Genomic DNA, 24835 nt, shown 5'->3' on the forward strand with positions numbered 1-24835 from the left:
TTAGACAAACAGTGTAATCTATCACACTTCTCCCAGTTGTTGGGTTTCAGAGGCAGGACAAAGTATCCTAGGATTATTAATCTTATTTCCAACACTTAAAAAGTGCTGCTTACTTCCGTGATCCTCTTGATACATACCTGTCCAAGCATCTTTGGACAGCAGTGAGCATGTAGGAGGCTAAAAGGAGAAAGAAGGTAAAGCTGGGCTGTTGAGGTGCTGGACAAGCCAGAGGCTTCATCAGGGATACAGCAACATCCCCCAGGTACTGGGCTTCATCGACAGTAGTCTCTACGATGTGCTCAGCACTTCGCGAGGCCCCCGGGACTCCTGGGAGTGCCCTGGGAGGTCTGCTACCACCTTCCTTCTCCCATTGTGGATTTTGGTTCTCCATCTATAGGGTTTCACCAGCGTACCAGTGACATGGCTTTCCTGCAGTGCTCTATTTTTTATTTCAGAGGGTTGCTACCCAAATGTAAGGCTACTGAGGTGTCTCCAAAGAGCAATACTCCAGAAGCATTTACTTGAGACACAGGATGCCACAATGCTATAAATAGAGAAATAAAAATCCTTAGGTGATTCTCCCTCAAATGAACGTGCAAACTGAAATGAGGAATAAGGTTGAAAAAACAGACTGCAAATGTTTGGCTCCCAGAGTTGTTTTTGAACATACCATCTAAGCATTTTCTAAAAAGAAAAAGAAGTTAATTAAAAATTTTTCCTCTCTTCAAAATTTACTAGAAAGCAACTGAAAATAGAATCTGAATGTGTCACTAGACAAGAAACATCAGCATGAAACAGAAAAAAAAATCATAAAAACAGGAGCACATTCACGTAGTTGGAAATATCCAGAAAATCAACCAATATTTGTAATTTTTTTTAATGTTTAGCCCTGTGAAGAACTTTCAAAACATATTGGTTGATTGCCTGTTGAACTGAATGTACTTGTGATTTATAGTATTTATTTACAGGTATGTCCTGGCTATCTATAAAATATATATTCTTGAAAATATTGAATATAGAGTTAAGAACAGTAACTGTAATAAACCTAGAAGTAGTTTCTGATACCCTTTTAAGCATTTGCAATTTGGCTACATAGGAGTAACAGACGATATCAAAGACATACGCAGTGTAGTTTATAAAAAGGTAGCACCTGGTAAAGAGCTAGACTAGCCATACAAAGCGATTAAGTGCAGCAAAGCAACTAGGTGCTAAACTAGTGCTCCTTTAGGTAAAGACAAAAAATACAATAGCAGCAAAGAAAGGGAAATTTCGTTTTAACTACACACAGACTTGTGGGTACCCCAACATGTTTCATGAGAAAAGCTACTCACTTCCTAAAAGCCCTAATATGAGCAGGTGGGTTTAAAAAAAAGGAGGACTTCAGTACCATCTGAGTGATGGGGAACACACAGCTTCAGATCACACCCTTGCTTCCCCCTGAAATGCTACCCAAGGCAAGGAAAGCCAAGGCATGGGGATTGGGGTGGTGGTAGGTTTTCCCATCATAAATATCCCAGGAAAATCCTTCAGAAAAACAAATAAGATGCCTGGAATCTGTCTTTTCTGCCAGCGTACAGGTTGCAATTATCACACTGCATAAAGGCAATGGTTTCTTTCCTGCCTTTTCAGGTAACCATGTTGACTGAAGTAATTTGAACATGTATAACCTTTCCATGATGAATCTTCCAATATGCTCTACTGTTCATGGTTCATTCCTTTGATGAGTATTGACTGAGCCTCTGCTATAGACTAGGTACTAGAGATACAGAAATAAACAAAACACAAGGTTCCTGCCCTCATGGAGCTGGCACCCCAGGGGCGAGCAGCTTCCTCATCCCAACAAGAAGCCGGCTTCCGTGTGAATCATTCCCTGTCTTTATCCTAGGGAGCCTTTTGCATGGAAATCCAAAAACACAGACAAAGATGGAAGAAACTAAAGGTATCCAGGGGACTTAGGACCTAACTCCAAGTGTCAAGGGCAGGACTGTGTATTTGGGTCTGAGGATCACCTGCTCCCATGAATACCCAGGGTACCCATGGGAGCAAGTGATCTTCAGACCCAAATAGTTTCCAATTTTCAGTTTAGGGGAAAAGAATAAGAAAGACTTTTAGAAGTTCATGTATCCCAAAGTTTAGTTCTTCATTTCTTCAACACAGGGCATCTCCCTACCTCTCCTTCCCTCTCTCTAATACACACACACACACACACACACACACACACACACACACACACAAATAGCCCACCCTCTCAAATATCCAAAGGTAGGCACACACACAAATATACAAGCTACAACGAACTTCACAAATACACAAACTATGCATGATGGGAAAATCCATTGTGCCCACATAAAGAAAAAAGTGACATGTCTTCAAGGACACCTCACTACTCACAAACATGTTTATTACCACATCTGGCCCATGAGAGGATGGACACTAATGCAAGGAAAACACAAGCGTCAAAGCACTTTCTAATGTTGGCTGTGGTTCTCAGCCGCCCTCCCCAGGCTTCTTCAAGGTTCTGACGATTAAACGGTTGGTAGCCAACTTTGTACACACGCCTGTAAACAAGAGGGCTCAGCTTTAAATAATTATGTCAAAGAAATGACAACTGTGCTCTTTGCCAGAACAGGGATGAATAATTACAAAGCCAGGACATAATTAAGCAATTCTGACTGTCGGATTTTTGAACTGTCTGTCTGATGTACTGAGCTGGCGAGCCCACCACACACGTCCTCCTGGGCAGGCCTCTGCACCCCTTTGATCTATGTTTCCCAGTGCACTGAGGGGGTCCACAGTCTGGTTACTAGAGAGCTCTTTCTTTGCAACCTACACCTTCTCTGTATCCAGTGTGGTGTTCTCTGTATTAAGAATGGCACGATTCAATGGCCAATATTTGATAAAGTTATATATATATTTTATATATTTTAATTTGGGGAAATGACAAAGCCTAGCTGTTGCAGGTCCATCAACTAATAACACACACACACACACACACACACACACACACACACACACAGATAGAGAGAGAGAGTCTGGAAGCATCCATTGTAGCATCAGCTATCACTTCCTAACGAATGACAGCATCTTTCTGTACAACAGTCAGAGCTCAGACAGAAGGCAGCTTTGAAACAACAAAAGCCAAAAGGCAGCAACAGAGGAGAGATGTGTCATGATGGGAGAAAGTGAGTGAGGACTTGCACTCAAGTGCCCGTGCCTGCCAGGTACCCCATCAGGCCTCTGCGACATCGGGCCTTTATCACCTCCTGGATGGCTCTGCATTTGCATCAGCCGAGAACACCCAGACTGCCGGTTCCCTACTGCCAAGGCAAGGGCTGTGATTGGAGAGGCATTTTCCATCCTCCCAAATACTTTATGTCAGGAATAAAATGAAAACAGCTCCCCAAATCATGGCTGCCTTGATCATCCATCAGCACATTCTGCTGAATAAGCACAATAGGCCTTGGCTGCCCTGGAAAGGACAGAAGCCAGCTTGAGATTCTGATTCCATCATGAAAAATAGGTCTTCCCTGAGTGTGCTCAGCACAGCAGCAGCAACACATGGAAAGGAAATCTCTCGCCACTTAGAAGCTGACTGGTGTACACATACCTCCCAGAACATGCATATGTATAACATAGACACAGAAGCGGGTATACACACCTGCATGGAAACAAACATATGTCTGAACACATAGTGAACAGGTGAGAACCAGCCTTTTTAATGCCAATTTATTAATTCAGAAAGGTGCTCATGTAGCCTTTTTCTTTCTACAAGAAAAGTACCACTGCATATTTCTGAAAATAACAGACAGAAGGGCACTGCCTGCCATTCAATGTAGGCATCCAGTTCTAGATGAAATCAAGAACACAGAAGAATCATCCTGAGCACTCGAAGAATCATGGCATAAATTGAACACTTAACTGGAAGCCCAGACCCCCTAGGGGTTCTAGTCCCAATTCCATGGAGCCTCAGGAAATTCTACCTTCTCCCAGCTCCCTCCTCCGTGAAATAGGAGCACAGACTAGGTGATTTCTAAGTCCTCTTTGGTTAGGAAATCATGTGACTACACGAAGAACCCAGATACCATAATTTATAAGAGTACTTTTGTCTCTCTTCACAAATAATCAATGGGTTTTTTTTAACTTTTGTTTTAGGTTTGGGGGCAAAAATGCAGGTTGGTTATATAGGTAAACTTGTGTCACGGGGATTTGTCGTACAGATTATTTCATCACCCAAGTACCAAGCCTAGTACCCAATAGTTATTTTTTCTGCTCCTCTCCCTCCTCCCAACCTTCACCCTCAAGTGAAGGTTGATCACTCTTCCCTAGCATCCCTTTGGCAGTAAAAAAGTAAGGCCCTCTCTGAAATACTAGAAGAATCCCATCCACCCCAGAAGTAGGCCCCCATGTCTGTTGTTCTCTTATTTGTGTTCATGAGTTCTCATCATTTAACTCCCACTTATAAGTGAGAACATGTAGCATTTGGTTTTCTGTTCCTGTGTTAGTTTGGTAAGGATAATGGCCTCCAGTTCTACCCATGTTCCTGCAAAAGACATGATCTCATTCTTTTTTGTCACTGCATAGTATTCCATGGTGTATATGTATCACATATTCTTTATCCAGACTGTCACTGATGGGCATTTAGGTTGATTCCCTGTCTTTGCTATTGTGAATAGTCCTGTTCTGAATATCCGTGAGTATGTGTCTTTATGATAGAACAATTTATATTCCTTTGAGTATATACCCAGGAATGGGATTGCTAGGTCAAATGGTAGTTCTGTTTTTAGCTCTTTGAGGAATTGCCATACTGCTTTCTACAATGGTTGAACTAATTTACACTCCTAACAGGCTTTCTAACGCTTAATACAGTTAGCAAGGATATTGGAGTCAATCATACAAACATGAACTAATTCTAGAATTGATTAGAAACTAATTGGGAACTCTGAAGAGCATTTCTGCTGATGTTGCTAATAACTCAGAAATAGCTAATGCTGGATTTTAAGGCATCAGTCTCAGACGCTTTCAGAAGCAATGAAGGATTTTGATTCCACACCCCCCCCAATCTCTATTCAACAGAATAGTCCTGGTCTTTCTCGTTTTCTTCATTTAGACCTCAGGAAGTTTTGCTTGAACAAAGAGATCCACAGAGTAAATATTTAGCCCACTGCTCCAGGAGTAAGAAAGCAAAGAGAGAAGAGCGTGGGCCCAGTGGTCAGATGCAAGGTAAACCTCAAGCTCCACAATTACTAGCCAGGTGACCTGTGGCAGCCCAGTTAACTTCTCCAGGCCTGAGTTCCCTCATCCATAAAGTGAGCCAATGACCCCTTCCTTCTACTATAGAGGGTGATGTGAATACTTGCAGATCTGTGCACCAAGAACCTTAGAGTAATGGGGGGCATGCATTAAGTGCCCCATTCAGATATGGTAGGTGCCACATTTATTACCCCTTCAGATTCTGAGTGACAAGGTAGAGCTTCCCACATCAGGGGCAATGAGCACAGGAGAAATACTAATCTACTCTGCACACAAGTATATACATGTATACAGATGTATCTAAGAAGGTGAGACATGTGGGCAGGTTATTTATAATAACCCAGGATATCATAGAATGCATTTGTTGTACTCTTGCTGGGTTTTGTCATGTTGGCCATCTCTGGACTGTTTTCCCCAAAAACAAATAAAAAGAAGGCCAAGAAATATTTCATTAGGAAAAATTACAAAAGCTGGAATAACTAAAGGCAATCGTGTGCAATATATCAAACGTGTGCCTCGATAGGGAGAACTGTTAACAGTTTAATAGCTAAGAAATGAATCACTCAATTAATTTCCCACATGCTGAAAGAGGTAACAATACATTTATCTGCCAGTATTATAACCTCCATATCATATATTTCCACAACTGCTAGCAATTTTATTCAGCGTAATGGGAAATAAGTTGTACCTCATGGATTCCGGGAAAATAAGCGGCCTGAGGTCTGCTGCCAGCAGAGCAACTTGATGGAAGATGTTTCATTGTTCTGTTTTGTTTTTGTTTTTTCTTCCCCCTCCCCATCACCCTTAATCACTTCCAATGCATGTGCAGAGTGCTGTAAGTCAATAGTTGAGGATAAACTAAACCTCTAGGATATGAGTACCAGCGTTTTCAACACACAAGCTGCAATCTCATGGGAGGTGACTGCACAGTTCCACAGAGCCTCAAGGCGATGAAGGTTCTCCAAGGAGGTCATCAGGGGTCATCGAGTCCATTCCCCAACCTATGGCTTCACTGAAGGACTCCCAACTCCTCCCAAAGACACAGTCATCCTTGTCCTTAAAAAATCTCCTTGTGTCTGAATCCAGACCCCAAGCCAAATCTCCACTGCCTCATCAGAGCTGCTATTAGGATGACACCAAATTCACTTACAGGCTCAGCTGGTAAAGGAAAGGTCAGTAAACACCATTCTAATCAGCTCTGGAGAGATACATGTGGAGGGCATATGCCAGCCTAGGGACACATTGTCAGAAAACATCACCTTCCACACTAAAGCTATCTCAGAGAGCTGTGGAGCCCTTGCCTGTGATGGAGGAAAATCACTCTTCCCTAGCATCCCTTTGGCAGTAAAAAAGTAAGGTCCCCTCTGAAATACTAGAAGAATCCCACCTACCCCAGAAGCCCACCCATGCCCACTGCTTTCCTCTTTCTTCTTTCTCAGCTGCAAACCTACAGAGGCCCCACTTAGGGAATATCTCCAAGAAGGAGACCCACAATCCCCCGCAGAACTGCACCATTGGGCTATGCATAATGCTGCTTTATTGGTAAAACAGGAAGATCCGGTCGGAACTTAATCCTATTTCATGTTTGGCCAACGATGTATCCATGGATGGCCCCTTCATGTGAGATCTCAACTGCATTCTAAACATTCAGAGGACATTCATTCTCCATGCCCTGGAGCGTAAGCACTGCCATGAGATTTAAGTCCCTTGTGAAGAACAGGGAGTAGGCAGCTCACCTTGGGCTTCACCACCTTCATGAAGGCTCCTCTGACCAATGCCTCCTCTCGTTCTTGTCTGGTTACTTTCCGGGCATCCAGAAATTTCAAGTTGGGCAGCTTGTACAGAACAAAGCATCTGGAAGACAAGAGTCAGAGACAACTCAGGAAGGTTTGAATGGTAGCCTGAGAGACCCAGACAGCTTGTCTGATCTTCAAGAATCCACACCATCTGATCTTCCGGAGCTTAGACCTTGGCAGCTTCTCCTCTCTTCTTTCACAAAGAATGAACAATTGCTCCTTGGAGAAATCAGAATGCTTCTGCCTTATACAGATGTACAACTATACATTAGAAGCACATACTAAGGGTACACTTGGCTTAAAGGTAAACACACATACATGTGGGTTAGCCAGTAGCACCCTATCAATGTATTCCCTTCTTTCTAGTCTGAAAAACACACTCAGCTATGCTATATGGAAGTTCTAAGTAAAATCAACCTATAAATTGATTGTGCCCTTTACATCACTGTCATTCCTATGGGTCATCTGTATCACAGACAGTAATGGCCTGGATGACTGTGGGTTAGAAGCGAAAAACACATGTAGCTGAGAAATGCTTCCTTGAGGAATCAGGCAGGGGTCTTAAGAGCTTTTTTCTCATCATCCCTTGATAATGAGATGATGTGGTTATTTCCACACTTGCTAATCTACGAAGATTATCAAGGAGAAATAGGGGGAGTTAATTTCTAGGAGATATTAATGGCCCAACAAATGCTAGGTGCTCTCCATTTCCCTGGAGAAACTTCTTGGCATACATATGGAGTTCAGAAATAAGCCAACGGCTGCTAGTGTAATTAACTGTCCTCAAATAGGTGTATATGGAGTTGACAAGGATAACCACTTGGCCAGAACATAGTTACATAAATGTACAAATAAATATGTTACAGGTATGGACATGTGTCTACACTTCTCCCTTGTCAAGGACAGTCACTAACCAAGACGCTTTCTGTCAAGTTCCACAGCCCACCAATTAAACAAGCTAATTGTTTCCACCCCATTCTGCTTAGCAAGAAGTGGTGAGTACCCAGTGTCAAGAGTAATGGATTATCTCCAAGGGAATCTGTCACTTCCTCCCCACACCCAGCCTCCAAGCCTCATCTCCTATGAAGGTTTTTTGTACACCTCCAGCCCACATTGCTTTCTCCCTTTTCAGGACTCCTGGAATATGCTATCGGCACCTTACAGTCTAACATTTTGATGTTTTCTAATTGTTTTCTTGGTGTTCATTAATGTCCTTACCTAAACTGTAAGCTTCTTGAAGGCAGGGGCTAATTCCTTTGCTCTCTCTCACCACATCTTGAAAACTGGCATTAGAATGGAGTCAATAACATACCAGTTTATTTCAGTGACACAAATATTTATTGATGTATGTGCCAGGGCTTAGGGATACAGAGGTGATTACAACATGCTTCCTGCTCTCAAAAGTGTTCTTAATGTAACAGCAATTATACACTCACATGGAGAAATTAGGAACCAGCATAGCTAAGTGCCAAAATTGAGGTTTTCCATAGAGTGGTTACGGAAGCACAGAGAAAGGGGTCTACTGACAGAAAACTCAGTGGAAAAGGAGAAACAGGAAATCTCAAGTAGGTAGCAAGGAACCACACCCCAAAGCAATCCCAAGCACCTAGCTGTTCCTCAATGAGGATATTACTTTGAACAGTGTGCCTCCCACCTTACTGAAGCCTTGAGTTCCCAAGACCATCTTCCACATTCGTAAGGTGGTTTCATTACTGGTGGCAGTAGCAGCCCGTCTGGAGCAATTGCTACAAATACACCAGCTTCAGTAGGGGCTGCTTGCTCGGAGCTGGAAGGAGCCAGGAACAGGCGGGAGCCCCATGCCCTCCTGAGTTGGTGGTGCAAGAGCCCCTGCTCCAGGGGCAACTGCAGCCACCTAGCTGCAGACCCAGGCATCCCTGTGCTCTGGGGCTTGGGAAGCCCCCTCCCCTGGCAGGCTTGGAAGTGCCTGCTCCTGCTGCCTGGCCTCTCCCCATTCCCAACACCCACTCCAATTTCAGAGCAAAGTTGTGGCCAAGCCCAGGCACTGTCACCATCTGACTGGGTGTGTACATACCCAGGGCAGTACTGAAATGCCAGCCACCTGTCACCTCAGCCCCCTCTGGACTTTGGGTGCTGACAAGCACAGAAGGAAGGCCAAGGGGCAGCTGAGGACAGCTCTGCATGGGCCTGCAGGCATCCCTTGGCTTGGCACAAACAGCCTGGGCACCATAGGCACTGTGGACAGCAGGTTGATGGCTGGCAGCAGGAGTCAGATGGGCTCCTGGGTGGAAAGGGGTGTGTCCCCAGTGAAGCCCCACCATCAGGCCAGGGATGGCCTAAAGCACAGGGCCTGGGCTGCCTGTTTCACAAACTGGACTAAAAACTTATGGTACTTTTTCTGGGCCTGTCCATGGCCACCCTTGGACCAGTCAGCATACACTTTCATTCCTCTGAAGCCCATAAAAACCCCAAATTTAGCCAGACTTGGGCATATGATGGAACAACCTGCCTGTGGAGAGGAGCTACCCACTCTGGGTCTCCTCTCTGCTGAGGGCTGCACAGACACTGAGATGACCTGCCTGCCGAAAGGAGCTACCCACTTCAGTTGTCCTGAGAGCTGTACTGCTGCTCTATAAAGCACCTCTTTGCCTTGCTCACCCTCCAGTTGTGTGCGTCCTTCATTATTCCTGGATCTGGGACAAGAACTTGGGACCCACCAAATGGCAGGACTGGAAGAGCTGTAACACAAACAGGGATGAAACACATCCCCCTGCTCGCCACATTGCAGGCAATGAGGAGAGAAGAGTTACGGCCCTTTGGGAAGCCCAGACCTAACAGCTCCCCAAGCCAGGGCTGTGACACCCTCTCTGGGGCTTTGTGATTCCTGGCATCTCCAAGCTTCCAGGTGCTGCTCTGCTCCCCAGCACCTGCAGTGGAAGCCACCTGTGGTATGCCTGGTCCAGACGCAGCCTCACAGGGAGCCAGTGCCTATGCCGGTACCTAGAGTTGTCCAGCCGCCACTGCCGACAGGCCTGGCTGTGTGCAGTGGGCAGACCCCGTGCTTGCTCCCTAATGTACCCCTCACTGCCCCACACCTGGCTAACCCTTGGTAGGCATGGGATCTGGACCGGTAGCATGAGTCACGTGCAGCCTGCCAGGCTGAGTAGGTGGAACAAGCCCAGCGGGCCCCAGCAAAACTCAGGCAAAGGCACCACTAGCCACAGAGTTTTCAAGCTGAATGCTTGAAATGCCGGCCACCAAGTGGCCTACATATGCTTATCCAGGTAAAAAGCTTAGCTGACCACCCGAAAGACAGAAAAAATAGTTTAGAGGTCTGCAGGAATAACCTTCATAGGACTCATTGTTAAAGTCAAAATACTATGAAATTCTTTTCCTCCTTCAGAAATGTCTACCCCATGCCTGATGTTCTGAAATTTGACTCTAGCTACTTCCTGCTTCCTCCCTGGCCTCAATCTATTGCTCTTTCCTGGCCTAGGTTCTCCCTTCCTCTCCAAATACCAGCTAACCTCACCCAAAATCAAGAAAGTGCCACAAACGAATAAATATCTTTTCTTTTCTTTCTTTTTTTTCTTTGAGATGGAGTCTTGCTCTGTTGCCCAGGCTGTAGAGAAGTGGCATGATCTCTACTTACTGCAACCACTGCCTCCCAGGTTCAAGAAATTCCCGTCTCAGCCTCCTGAGTTGCTGGAACTATATGTGTGCACCACCACATCCAGCTAATTTTTGTATTTTTAGTAGCAACAGGGTTTCACCATGTTGGCCAGGCTGGTCTCAAACTCCTGACCTCAAGTGATCTGCCCACTGGGATTACAGAGGTGAGCCACCACCAAATATCTTTTCTATCCTCCAGTAGAGCTCCCACCGGCCTCAGTCAATGTCAGAAAAAACTTCCGACTTCTGCTTGTAGCAGAAAAGTCTTGATGACAACAGACTCTTTCAAATAAAGACATGTACAGACAGAAACAATATGTCAGGAGTGACGCGCAGGGAGTAAAGACACCCACTAAGTGTAGGGTGGGAAAAGATGAATATTCAGGTGAAGAAAACATCGGTATTAGAAAATCAGCCAATGTTTAACGATGGAGTGAAAGATGCCTTCACGGGGCTGGCAGGAACCTCGATGACAACAGACCGCACATTGTCATTTTGCCTCACTTTGGATCACAGCCCTGAAATCAAAGGAGAAAGAGAGAAAGAGAGAGGTGCTGGCTTTTAAGCTAGTTAAAAATTTTAGATGACAAAGAGCTGCTGTTTTCAGATCACTCTTCTTATACAATCAAAGAGACAGCCTATGACACAGGCTGCCAGTCACCCCCTGAAATGAGGAATGACTTGACACCCATCCCAAGGGCCAGCCTGGGTTTCCAAGTGGTTGCTGCTTGGAGAGGTTTGAGGGACAATAGGAGGGCTTGTTCCAAAGAGTTCCATCTGAGATTCAGCCCAGGGTCCAAAGTTCCTCCCATAGAGATGTCTTCTTTCATTTACTGACATATACATTCACTCATTCAACGAATAATTATGGAACAGCTACCACCTGTCAGGACCTGGGTCAGGTGCCAAGATGAGATGAGCAGTCCGGAAGGTCTGTGCTCTCAGTGAGCTTCCATTCTTGCACAGTTGTTCTCAAACTTCAGTGGACATCAGTGTCTCCTGGAGACTTCCCAACACAGAGATGGCAGGGCCCCATCCCCAGAGTTTCTGATATGTCTAATATGTCTTTACATTTCTAATATGTCCCCAAGTGATGCTGCTGCTGCTGGTCCTGCTGAGAGCCAATGTCCCCATGAGAAATAACACCATGAAGAATAATAGCTTTGAAATAAGGAGGGTGGTGAGGCAGCAAAAATCTCCTTCCAGTTCCGCTAAGGGCTGCCCTGCCCCAATGCTTGCAGTACACAAAGCCCAGCCAGTGGCCACCTCTGCCAGATCTTCCTGCCCCTTGGTGACTTGGAGATGTGGCTCCAAACATTATTGCCAAGTGATAAGTCAGTGGGCTTCCTGCCTGCCTGTCCCTTCGTGGTCCTGGGAGATCTATTTGCCTTTGTTCTAGGTCATGTCAGGGTGTCAAAAGCCACAGCTTCAATCCTGAGTGTAATACAAGTTTGCCATAAAAATACAAGAGAGGATTCCCGAAGCCACAGAATGAAGGCTTTTACAATATCAATTCAACCCTTGTAAATTTAATCCTGGGTTATTTGTTGCACCAAAATCTCTTTACTGTGATGTATTACTTAGTTACTGGGGTTATCACAGCCATATCCTAAAGTTGCATAGTACATAAAACATTTCAGTTAACAATGCGGGAAGGTTAACTCCCCCAGATAACCTGCAATCACAAGGGCTAGTCCAGATGACATCCCTCTGTCAGCTTCCACGAGCTATTGATGGTTCAATCAGTTTGTTTTGAAGGTAAAGTACAACAAAAGGGCACTAAACTTATTCAGACTGTCAACAGGGGCTATTGGGAATGGGGCTTGCAGGTAAGTAATTCTGGGTGTTTTAAGGCTATTATCAAACAGCAATGGTTGAAGGAAGAGACAGCTACTAATAACACAGAAGGCAGCCATCATAAACCACTTTATGGCAGAAACCCCCATCTATAAATCCTGTGACACCCGGAGACAGCTTCAGATTTATAAAACTGCTTGTTAAGCCAGGGCACTACTTAATGAAAAGAGATCCGTCTAAGTTCTAAGTCTCACGTCCCTAGCTCCAGAGGGTAACTCCAATTTTTCTGACCTTCTCAAGGTGGCTGGGGGAAAGCCCCCAGGGCTGGGGGGTGATGAGCGGTGGGGGGGGAGGTTAGAGTCAGAGGCCCTCTTGGCTGAGATACAGAAGGTGGGGTTATCAAGAGGAGGGCAGCGATCTTGGGAAGGTACTTAAAGATCCATTTGTCTCTGTCTGGAAACAGATTTCCTAAAACTGAGAGAACAGCACATCCAGCTTTTCAGGTCCTCTTTCTTTTCACATAGAATGTTCCACTTGCTTAAAGGACCCCTCTAAGGAGAGAGTTAAAACTGCTAGGAGGAGAAAAGGAACAAAAGAAAGACTTTTTTTTCTTTCTCTCCAAAATCAATTTTCTCTGCCCTAGTCCTGACACTGGCATTTTTCTTTTTCTTTTCTTTTCTTTTTTTTTTTTGAGACGGAGTTTCGCTTGTTACCCAGGCTGGAGTGCAGTGGCGCGATCTCGGCTCACCGCAAGCTCCTCCTTCTGGGTTCAGCCAATTCTCCTGCCTCAGCCTCCTGAGTAGCTGGGATTACAGGCATGCGCCACCATGCCCAGCTAATTTTGACACTGGCATTTTTCATCCAGACCTCAAAGAAAGAGGATGATGTTCTTTCCTCCTGCCTGTAACCGTTATCCCCAGGGCAATGGCTGCTCCCCAGGAACACTGTGCAACCTCAGAAAAGCTCTGATGGGCCTCCATGGTCTGCAAATGGGGTTGGCTGTCATGTTTCTTTCTCTGAGACTCTATTCAAGAAATACCAAGTTTTCAGTTCTTGAGGGAACTGGGCATGGGGTCATTGGAGTTTTGTTTCATTTTTAACATTTTCTGCCATTCATGGCATTCTATGCTTTTTTGCATTATTTCTTGTTTCCTTTTTGCTTCCATCCTTTGGAGTCAGGGAGACATGGTACAAGCTACTGATGTCCTGCCTGGGACTCCTTCAAGCAGCCACGGGTGATCTGTGAGCCACTCTCAATCTTTCACAAAGCTTAATGGGATAGATAAGTCCGCCAACAAAACATCATGCTTCCTCACTGTTGACTAGAGTACGTTAACTCATTTAGCAACACTGGTTACCTCGTGCTGAGCAGAAACCCTCATCGACTGCTGAATGTACCTGTCTAATAATAATAATAAAGGTAGCAATGTCTTATGTGCAGCCTATTTGAGAGATCAAAGCTTTTAAAGTATTAGGGACAAAAATAAAAAAAGGGGAGGTTTTTGTAACAAAAAGCCTGAGGACTCACAGGGTAGGAAAGAGGCCAGACTCTGAGGGTATCTTGCTCTGTGATCTCGGTTCAGTCTCTGCTGCCTTTCTGAGCCTCAGTTTCTCTATCCATGCAGTGAAGGGGATGGGCCGAATGAAGTCTAAGCCTCCTCTGAAGGTTACCTTGCCTGAATTCTACGTGGCCCAAAGTTGACTCACAATGAATACATCCATGTTGCCCTTTCTTGTTATTCCAATTTCCTTCTATAACCGCCCCCTACACCTCCAAGAAAATGACGACTGTGAGAAAGTCAATAAAGACCAAAGAGTAATGTACAAACACTGTGAGTGGAATAACTGCTCAGAGACATGACAATGATCTCAGTCTAATGAGCCGAGGTGAGCTCACCTACAGCATTCACGAACGCCTGACAACTGGCAGAGGCCAGCTGATTTTCCTCACAGTTCACCAGCAGCATGTTTGAAGTCTCCATGCAAACAATACACCCACAGGACAGACCAAGGCCCTCTACAGAGGGTAACCGGCAATTACTCTGTGGGCTTCTGTCACTTTGATCTCTGGGTCGTGACCTTTGCTTTCTTGTGATCTTCAAAGCCCAGATTGTAGATTAGCTGGAGAATGCTCGCTGCGTTATGTAAGCCACAAGTTTTACAGCTCCTATTCTGCTGGGAAATGGTGGCAGCCTGGAGTGACCAGACGGCAGAGGGTCCCTCCCTCCTTCCCTTTGACTGAGTGCTGCAGACACTGGGCAGACCCCAGGGCTGCTCCGTGCAGGGGAACAAAGAAAGGGCGTCACATTTTAAATAACTGAAAGTTGTAAGGAATACAGAAGGGCCTATGGGGAGGAGGGAGGAAGGCAAGGCCAACCAGAGACTGGAGTGGCACAGGGGAACAGCAACAGAGGGTTCAGTGACAGAAGAAAAACTAAGACACCATGAGACCAACTTCCTTATTTGAAAGGTAACTCCAGACTTCTCTACTGTTGACCTTCAGTCCATTGTTCTTTCTATAGCAAAAAGTAAAAAAGAGATTGCAAGGGAAGACAAGAAATAGACCATTCCGGGCACCCAACTTTCCATATTGACTTGTTATTTTGGCTAGTGTTGAAATCCACAAGGGGTACCAAAGTGGTTTCTTAGTTAGCATGGTGGTCTCTCCGGCCAAGCCTTGCACCACTGTTCTCTTCCTGCCCGAATCCTGGAGGCTGCTGATTACCACATTCACCTCCATTCAACATTGATCCCAAAATAGCTGCATGGTGTATACACACCAAAAAGCAGACAGGTTTAAGCTCCTATAATAACAGGGCCGTGGACATTTCTCAGCCATGCACTATGATGAATGGAAAAGAGAAATCCCAGGCATGGTTCTGTTCCTGCCCCAGTGGGGCCAGGGCGCTACTCAACAACTCGGTAGTATGTTCATGCTCACATATAAGTTTAATGAGCCTGTTTTATGGTGGGGATGTGTGCCAAGAAAACCCAACTGGGTGCACAGGGGGTAAGTGAGGAAGTGAAAGGGGTGAATGTGGGGGGAGGGGAAGAAAGACTCCGCAGAAACTCAAGCTCTGTGATTGCCATTTCCAATAACTACATAAATCGAGTCACTTCCCATTTCTGGTCCAGTGGCTGGCCACAACGTGACCTAAAACTGGGCTGACCTCTTTGAAATCAACATCTCCCATGGAAACGAAACAACAGACACACTTGTTTTGATGTATGGCTGGGTGACATATTATAAATATTACATCACATAACCACAGAGGATGCCAATCAATAAGAAATTTTTTCAGACAGCACTAAATGAACCATGGGTTCTTGCTTCTGAATACACTCCTTTAAGGCTCCTAGTATGGCTTAAATGATTAATAGAAGACATATTGTCAGAAAATGTACTTAAAGTGAAAAACAGTAAACTGTAGAAATATCATTCATTTTTAAGCAATTTTCTAGTGAAAATGTCACATAAATTTACATAGAGGCTCTACTATTAGGCTCTGGGTAACAGCTAGAAGGAAGGAAAACCTCGCGCTTTGTGGATGAAGGGCCAGGAAAATGTTTTACCAAAAGAAAAAGAGAAGGCAGCTGCATTGCTTTGTATAAACACAAATGCAACAGGAACCCTAGAATCAAAGTCACATTGCGAAACCCTAAAATTTCTCAGTGGCAAATGGAGCACAAACTCCAGGAAGGACAAAGCGGATCTGCTTACAAACCCATGAATGGAACTATATCAAACACATATCTATTTCTTCCATATACAAGTGTGAGTGCTCATCAAACCAACAGTAAAAAATAAAGAGACCAAATCAATAAAAAATTTAAATACGCTAGAGAATCCACCTACCATTCCACTCTATAGCCAGTTGCTGTGCAGTGAATGTGTAACTACATGGAAACGTATTTACTGTTCCTTGTGCTGTTCTTAGTTCCTGTTTCTCCAGGAATGCAAGCCTCTTGCCATCACTGTGGATGACATGAATTTTCTAAGTTAATTCTGATCAGGTATGATTTTGGCTTTGTGTAACCTCTAGAATCTAGCCTCTCATGGCAACTTTGTCCCATGTACACTCACAAACCACCTCCCTAGACGCACCCCTCAACTCCTTCCAAGGAAACAGAAATGGAGTGGGGAGGATGGGCTTAGAGGGTGCCCAGGCTAGCCCATGAGATAGAACACACTTGTAGAATCCAGCCCTCCATAAAGATTGACGACCCACAACCAGCACTTGGATTGAGTCTGAATCACAGTCCTTTGCTTATTAGCTACATTTATTGACATCCAAATGGATCTGATTCCAAATGGGCAGAAGGCATCTGAGGCAGCTAAATGTCCCTGTATCTCCCTGTAAGTTCCTAGCTCCTGAGAAGAAAATGTGGTTTCAAGTCACCTCCAAAAAAAAAAAAAAAAAAAGGTACCAAACCCCTTTCTCATATCCAGCACTACTTGAGGCATTGATGAGGCTTCAAGAGTCAAGACGACTCAGCTCCTACCCACTGGACGCCATTCTCTAGATGTGGAAGTATATGAAGAAATAAGAGAAATACACAAGATAAAATATATAAAATGTTGTGAGACAGTGAAGGAAGAAGTGGAACTGGTTGGGAGCAGAGTGTCTCACGATGCTAAAGCCAACTGGACATCAGAAACACCTATGAACTGCTGTGCTGTAATTGCCGGCAACGGCATCACATTGCCTTGGAGGACTCAGAGGTTCATCTTTGGTTATGGAATACTGATCTAGACTGTTCTTCCATTTTACAGGTCCCACTGGCAAAGCTGGACTATGTCGGATCTTCTGATCTGACCCTGTACGCCTTGGTCTTAGTACTTTTGCTAATCCAACTGGTCACAATAGAAAAAAAAAATAGTAATTATTTGAGAGCTGATGGTACAGAAAAAGAAAAGAAAAAATTATATTAGCTGTTCTTTTCCTTTTGCAACCTCATAAGTCCTGTACTTGAGACCAATAATGTGGAACTGGAAACTTCCCTCTCTACCTCTCTCCAGAAAAAAACAAAAACTTGCCTACATGGTTGACTTCACACATAGCTTCCTGGATGAATGAATGAACGAATGAACAAGTGTGTAAATGTGTGTATACACATATACTTATAGACATACACATATATACAAACACATATATATGCTTACGCACATATACAAAATTTATTATTTTTAAGAGTTACACACAGAAATCTAAAGAAAAAAAGTTGTAAAACAAATGAGAATTTCCTGAATCTTGGTTTTCTAAAAATGTTTATTGTTTATGCTCTTAGATGTGCTTGGCCCTTCCAAGACATATTTTAAAATAAGTTGCTGCAAGAAGAAAAAAATATGCTAAGTGATTTGTTCACACCTGAAATCAGGCTGCTAAATGCTTCAAAGCTTTTCTAAGAGTATTACAGAAGCAAGTCAAGCTCTAAGTGATTAGGTGACTTAAGAAACAGGGGTTTGGTAATTTTTAAGTATCCATTTGCTAGACTTTAACTGTATTTCTCTTAATAGAAGTTACAATCAAATCTATACCATTATATCCCAAATGAAAATCTTCATGATGGAGAAAGATTTACTATTTTTTTTTTAAGTAGAGTTAGAACTTTGTTCTAAGATAGCTTAATAACCCTCTAAGATCCCTATAAAATTAATGAAGAAATCTAGAAAATGAAGTTAAAGGTACAAAATTCTCCCCCAGATTGTCCCCACATGTAAGTGTTTTTGTGTGTTTTAATCTATAATGTTCAATAGCCTTTAGTATTTCTTACAGCTTTGCCTTTATACAAAATGAAGGCCCCCAACTACTTTCCTTCATGCATTATGACAGATTTTTATGTGAGTCCAAATAGAACAAGTTCCCCCCAACCCTTATCTCCTTTTCCCCCAACTCTTCCAAAACTATTTTCCAAGAATCCTACCTAATATTTCCTTCCTTCCTCTCTTCCCTCCTTTCCTCCTTCCTTCCTTCCCACATTGATTCAGGTGGGATGTTTAATGAGAGCTTATGTCATAATGGAGAGAGAGGCTAGATATATGAAAAGGTCACTAAAGCATTTACAAAACAACAATCAACAATGAGAGCACATACAATTTTAAATGAAGAAGGAAAATTAAGTGAGTTTGGCAAAATAGGTAAGACCAAAAAGACTCTCTAAATGACTTTGGATCAGGGCTTTTAAAGCAGATGGTTGAGAAGTATACAGAAGAATGAAAAGCATCTCTACTTGGAGCCCATCAAAGCGCATGGCTGGTGGACACTGTGGCATAGCTCTATGGTGGAGAGGTATGGGCTTGTGGGACTTCTTGGGATTGTATATGAGCTCCCTAAATTTTGGTGGGAAGTCAACTCTCTGCAATGTGACTCTGAGGCAGACCACAGAAAGATCTTACAACACAGAGCAGGGGTCAGCAAGTTACAGCCCATGTGCCAAATCTGGCCTGCCACCTATTTTATAAATAAAGCTTTACTGGAACAAAGCCATGCCAACTTGTTCACAAATTACGTATGACTACTTCTGCATTGTGAAAGCAGAGCTGAGCAGTTGTGACAGAGTCCATATAACTTGAAAAACCTAAATACTTAATATCTGACACGTCACAAGAAAAGTAGACAAGGCAACAACTTTTCATCCTTCTTAGGTTTTGTGACCTCAACCAAGAGAGACAATGGCTGTAGGTTACCAAAAGCTAAGAGTTTAACATTATCATGGGAAGCCCACTGATATTTACCAAACATCTACTATGTACCCCAGAGTACAGTATCATCTTCTAAAGCTTCTATTTTTCCCTTTTCCCACCATGCTCCAACCCCTGGATACTCACCTGTATCTCTTGTAGTCCTCCTCATCCTTTTCCAAGCTGACCAGCTCGTTGGGACAGGCCACATTGCCCAGCAGGCTGAGGTACTCCAGAGCCGGTGTCACTTCTGCCAAGTGATCCAGGAGATATTCCAAATTGGTGATGTGACAAAGGTTAAGGATGTTGGTCCAAGAAGACAAAAGGCTAAGCAAGGAGGATAGGCTGACGAGCCCACAGGGTGAGGACTGAAATAAATTCGGCTGTGGGTATACGGTATTGCTACTTTTCCACTCCCACACTTGGGAACACAGCCCAACTTTTCGCTGGGCAGGTTAAGACTAAGTGCAGAGCATTTGAGTAAGAATGAATAAACCTGACTGTGCCATCATACTTTTCTTTCCTTTATACTTCTGTTTTTATGAATATGAATAATCATAAAACTTAATTCTTTTCTAGTAATGAAAACAAGGGACAAGTATGGTAACCCATACCTGTAATCCCAGCACTTTGGGAGGCCCTGGTAGACAGATCAATTGAGGTCAAGAGTTCAACACCAGCCTAGCCAACATGCTGAAATCCTGTCTTTACTAAAAATACAAAAATTAACTGGGCATGATGCGGGGAGCACCTGTAATCCCAGCTATTCAGGAGGCTGAGGCAGGAAAATTATTTGAACCTGGGAGACAGAGCAAGACTCTGTCTCAAAAAAACAAAACAAAACAAAAAATCAGAAATTATTTCAGAAGCCCTCATTAAAATATACTCTCCTTTCTCTGTTAGTGTGGGAATTAGAGAATGGAAGAGAAAAGTCAGAAGAGGGCCTCATGGGGGAGATTATTCCAGGAGCCATCCTCCACTGGGACCCACTGTCCAATCACAGCCAAACCAAACAAGGCAAAGGCCACAGATTCACAGAATCACAGGTATTAGAAAGGGTTTAATGATAACCTAGTCCTCATGCTAACTCCTGGCTTAAGCCACATAGAGATGAGGTGAGCCTACATAAGGTGATTAGATAGGCAAGCATGAGAGAGGAATTAAGCAGGTCAGCAGATAAAAGGGGTCCCAGCCAGGAAATGGCAACAGAGCTACAGGAGCAAAACATACAAGGGTAAATAAAATGCCATATGCAAGAGTCAAAGACTCAGAGTACAGTTCCCAGAAGGAGAAGAAGGTAAAAAATTTTTTTAAAAAGGGGATGTTCTTGCTCTATGAGGATGTTATCTAACCTTGGGATGTGACACACTTCTCATACTTCATTTCATCTTGCCACAAAAGAATGAACTCCAAATCCAACCAACGTCTGAATCAGGTCCCTAATATATTTACCAAGTGGTCACCACAACATAGCACATTCCATTTCTGACAACCGTAATGGTTTTTCTTTCCCTTGGAACTGAATCTTTCCCTAACCTCTATTCACTGACCCAATTTAACTGCTTGGGGTCACAAAGAATAAGGCTTCTTCCCTTCCACATGACGAGCCTTCAGATATCTGAAGCTCATGTGTCTTCCTTAAATCTTTTATTCTCCAAACTAAGTTCTTTCAAGCATTCTTTACACACATGCTCTGCCACCATCATGTGCAAAGCCAAATGCTGTACTCTAGGTGAGAGCAGCAGGAGACAATGAGAGGCAGAGTACAAGCTAGAGAGAGGGAAACTAACAAGAGGGGGGAACGACCAAGACAGGGGAAACTAGCAAAAGAGGGGAAAACTAGCAAGAGAGGGGGAAACTAGCAAAAGAGGGGGAAACTAGCAGGAGAGGGGGAAACTAGAAAAAGAGGGGGGAACTAGCAAGAGAGGGGGAAACTAGAAAAAGAATAAACTAGCAAAATAAAGTTGTGAGCACACTCATTTGCTGTTGGCTTCAGTTCACCAACATCCTCCCTGCTTCCTAAACAAAGACAGAAAAATGGACATGGAAGTTTGTTTCCAAACTCTCTAATCTTTCACAGCATTCAGAGATAGCCACATAGGAACGCTCCAATGAAGAGGTGAGAATAGAAGTTCATGCAGACTAGAGAGAAGGTCCCACCAGGGGAATGAGGTTGGGAGTACAGAGTGGTGGGTGGCCAGGAATCAAAATCACTGGAGGCAAAATACACTTACTAAAGTTCAATCATCATATTCTCCAGGAAAATTATTTAAATAGAGCCAATTAAAATGACAGTGAACAATTCCAGGGAAAGTTCAGCTTTTCCAGCAGTTTCTATCTTTAAACACTTCATAGTCATTGCTACAATAACAAAAGAAAAAAAAAGCCTCTTTGCCAGTATTGCCATTAGATGTGGGCACAGTTATCTCAGGCGCCCGGTGCTTTTAAGCACCCTCCTCAGAATGTCCTAAGTCCCCCTTCGATACCCAGGACTGGATGGTGTCATTCAAGTCGAGTACCTCAGGCTTGGACCTAGACCCAGACCTGCATGGGCCTCTCAGTTCCAGGCTTGGTTTCTCCCCTTCATAGTTTGCTCCAACTTTCTAACCCACTTATGCAACCCATCAGATGCTCCAAGGAGCACTAGGACTCATGTCTGTATCAGGTTGTTTTAAAGTCTCAAGGCCAGGCCCTTGTTCCAGGGAGGGCAGCCAGACAAGCTAACTACTGCTACAGGCCAGCACAGTATTTCTTTGTGGGACTGCAAGACAGTGGGCTATCAGAAGGGTGCTGACACACTGACTTGGAGTGCTTCTGATTATTTATGTAGACAAGGGCCCTACATGATGGAGGGAAGTCCTCTCTACTGCAGATGGAAAGGCCAGACCTAAACTAACTTTCTTCTTATGAAACATTCCTCAAAGCTTGGCTTTTCTGTCTACTATATGAAGGTGGGGAGATGCAGGAATGGAACCCCAAACTGGCAAGGTTTTTAATTTGAGGAAATACTGGGGAACTGAGCTGGATTGACATGCCAGTCATTTCTCAACATTTAGTGATGAGTGAAGGAAGCCTAGCCGGCCACCATCCAGGGAAGTCGGCCTAGATTAAGTTGAGTAAACCTTTACATGAAGATCTACCATGGAGCTAATAAAGCTCACGTGTCAAGGGCTTCTTGCTTGCATCAGCACCTTCCAAGGCTCTGGGGAGTACCCTGGTAATAAGGTCACATGACTGTGTGTTTTTTTTAATTTGCAAACGTAGGTTATTTACACTTATCTGTGGAGATCACTGTCTCGCTTCAATAGGACTTCTTTACCACCTTTTCTTTTGAGTTGGATGGCAATGGAAGTATCTATGGGAATCCTGGGGACCCACCTAAGGGGATTTTGTGTAGGAGTGACATTTAATTTTGATTCACTGCGGATATAGTTACGTAATTTACAGGCACTCTGTGTCTAGTTAAATTATTCCAACAGTATCAGTAGCAATGGCTTCCAGTAATACCCTTACTATCCACCATATTAACACAAATATGCAGGGACCAACACAAACTGATGGCAAAATGATAAACAACCTATCAATTCAAAGAACACTTAAGATTCAGTTGGCAAGTGTATGTATACATGCACACACATAGACACACACACAATGTGAAATGCCCTGAAATCTTCTTTTTTTCTTTTTTGAGACAGAGTCTCACTCTGTCACTCAGGCTGGAGTGTAATGGTATGATCTAGGCTCACTGCCACTTCTGTCTCCTGAATTCAAGCTATTCTCCTGCCTCAGTCTCCCAAATACCTGGGATTATAGGTGCGCGCCACCACACCTGGCTAATTTTTGTATTTTTAGTAGAGACGGGGTTTTGCCATGTTGGCCAGGCTGGTCTCGAACTCCTCACCTCTGGTGATCTGCCTGCCTCAGCCTCCCAAAGTGCTGGGATTACAGGAGTGAGACACTGCCTGGCCAAAATGTCCTGAAATCTTATACAGCTCCTATCATATATGAAAGAAATGTGTAAGGGTTTCTCCAAAATGCAATCGTCCTAATAGCTGTACCAATAATGTAGTGGTGAAACTACCAGTAACAAATGGTGAAACTGAAAGAAACACTTCTAAACTATTTTTAAAAATCAGTTTTCAGGCCAGGCATGGTGGCTCACGCCTGTAATCCCAGCACTTTGGGAGGCCAAGGTGGGCGGATCACAAGGTCAAGAGATCGAGACCATCCTGGCCAACATTGTGAAACCCCGTCTCTACTAAAAAAATACAAAAATTAGCTGGGCATGGTGGGGTGCACCTGTAGTCCCAGCTAGTCGGGAGGCTGAGGCAGGAGAATTGCTTGAATCCTGGAGGTTGCAGTGAGTTGAGATCGTGCCACTGCACTCCAGCCTGGCGCCTGGTGACAGAACAAGACTCTGTCTCAAAAAAAAAAAAATTTATTTTAATCAATTTTCAATCAACCATGCTAAAAGAGGGAATGATTTATTCTCTCTACAAAAATAATTGTAAAATTTCACCAAATAGTGAAGCTATGAGAGAATCTGTAGAAAAAAGTTTCTCTACAGGCATAACTAGTATAAAGATTTAGGTATTTTGACATTTGTGGAATTTATCATTATTTTAAATTTTTCATTATTTAGAATTTTAAAATTTCCTTTGATACCATTCTATTCCAAATAAACATTCACTTCATACCTAATTTTGCATCCCTAATTATATAGTCTTTGTCTTTAAGAGGGCTCTCTCTAATTACAGAGGTTTCACACTCCCTAAAACCTGGATCTGCCCCTAGGCAGGAGGCCATGAAGAAGTGGATTATTTGAATGCTCTGATCATGAGACTTTCTTGGGCAAGGGGTCTGCAGGTTCCAAGAACCTTCAGCCATCCTTTGCCAATGAATCCAAGAGATTTCTAAGAGCCTGCCTATGCTTGGGTATTTTGTATGGTAGAAGCTCCAGCTTCCTATATAAATGACACATTTGGCTGAGTCAGGTGGTCTCCCCAAATCCACACCAGGCAGGAAGCACTAGCATCTCCTCCCTGCATGCTCTAGACTAGCCCATCACCTTGATGTTGATTGCACCACCAGAGGATAAAACATGAGAAGAAGTTTTAATTGGTTTCTTCGTCTCCTGGGTCAGTAAGGACTAACACAGCCTTGTTTTGCCTTTGAGGTCCAAGATAGAACTTGTCACATTTCTTTTTTGTCAAGTTGCATAGAAAATTGACCAGAGGCAATCCGTGGAAGAAACCTGGTGTCCCTGGCTAATCAAGACCACCGCAGTGGGGATCATTTCAGGGATTCTCCTTAGGGTACCTTTTTTAAAAATGTGAAGCTACCTGGCACAGTTTCAACTCTCTCCAGCTGGGTTCCCGGCACACACCTGGTTTCCTTCATCAAGTCTTCTCCGGGGTACTTAGCATTGAGATTTTTTTCAGTGTTGTCTGCAGAAAGTTGCCATCACAGAGCCCAGCTGTCATGGGGAGGCTTGCCAAGGGAGATTTTCTGCAGAGGGCTCAAGATCAAAGCAGTATCTTGCCTTGAAAGTTTGGAGCACGAGGGAGGAGAGAAGCCTCCTGGTGTGTGTCCAGTTGCACAGGTCCAAAGCTGTCTCCCAGGTGAGAATGGACACATCCTTCCCTCTGGGCTCTGCTGT

At 43.8% G+C, this 24835-nt stretch overlaps 1 protein-coding gene across 5 annotated transcripts in view; it reads right to left on the reverse strand.

Annotated features, from left to right (window-relative positions):
* The window catches only part of LRMDA (leucine rich melanocyte differentiation associated), a 1126962-nt gene that overhangs the window by 490095 nt on the left and 612032 nt on the right, over positions 1-24835 (reverse strand). For all 5 annotated transcript variants that reach the window (XM_054242288.2, XM_054242286.2, XM_054242285.2 and 2 more), the window contains 2 exons: positions 19324-19461; positions 6987-7104 (listed from right to left, as the gene is read on the reverse strand). In XM_054242288.2, the coding sequence (XP_054098263.1) occupies positions 6987-7104; positions 19324-19461 (256 nt within the window). The remainder of the gene's footprint in view (positions 1-6986; positions 7105-19323; positions 19462-24835) is intronic.

Source organism: Callithrix jacchus, chromosome 12 (genome assembly GCF_049354715.1).
Source record: "Callithrix jacchus isolate 240 chromosome 12, calJac240_pri, whole genome shotgun sequence".
In the NCBI taxonomy this organism is placed as follows: domain Eukaryota; kingdom Metazoa; phylum Chordata; class Mammalia; order Primates; family Cebidae; genus Callithrix; species Callithrix jacchus.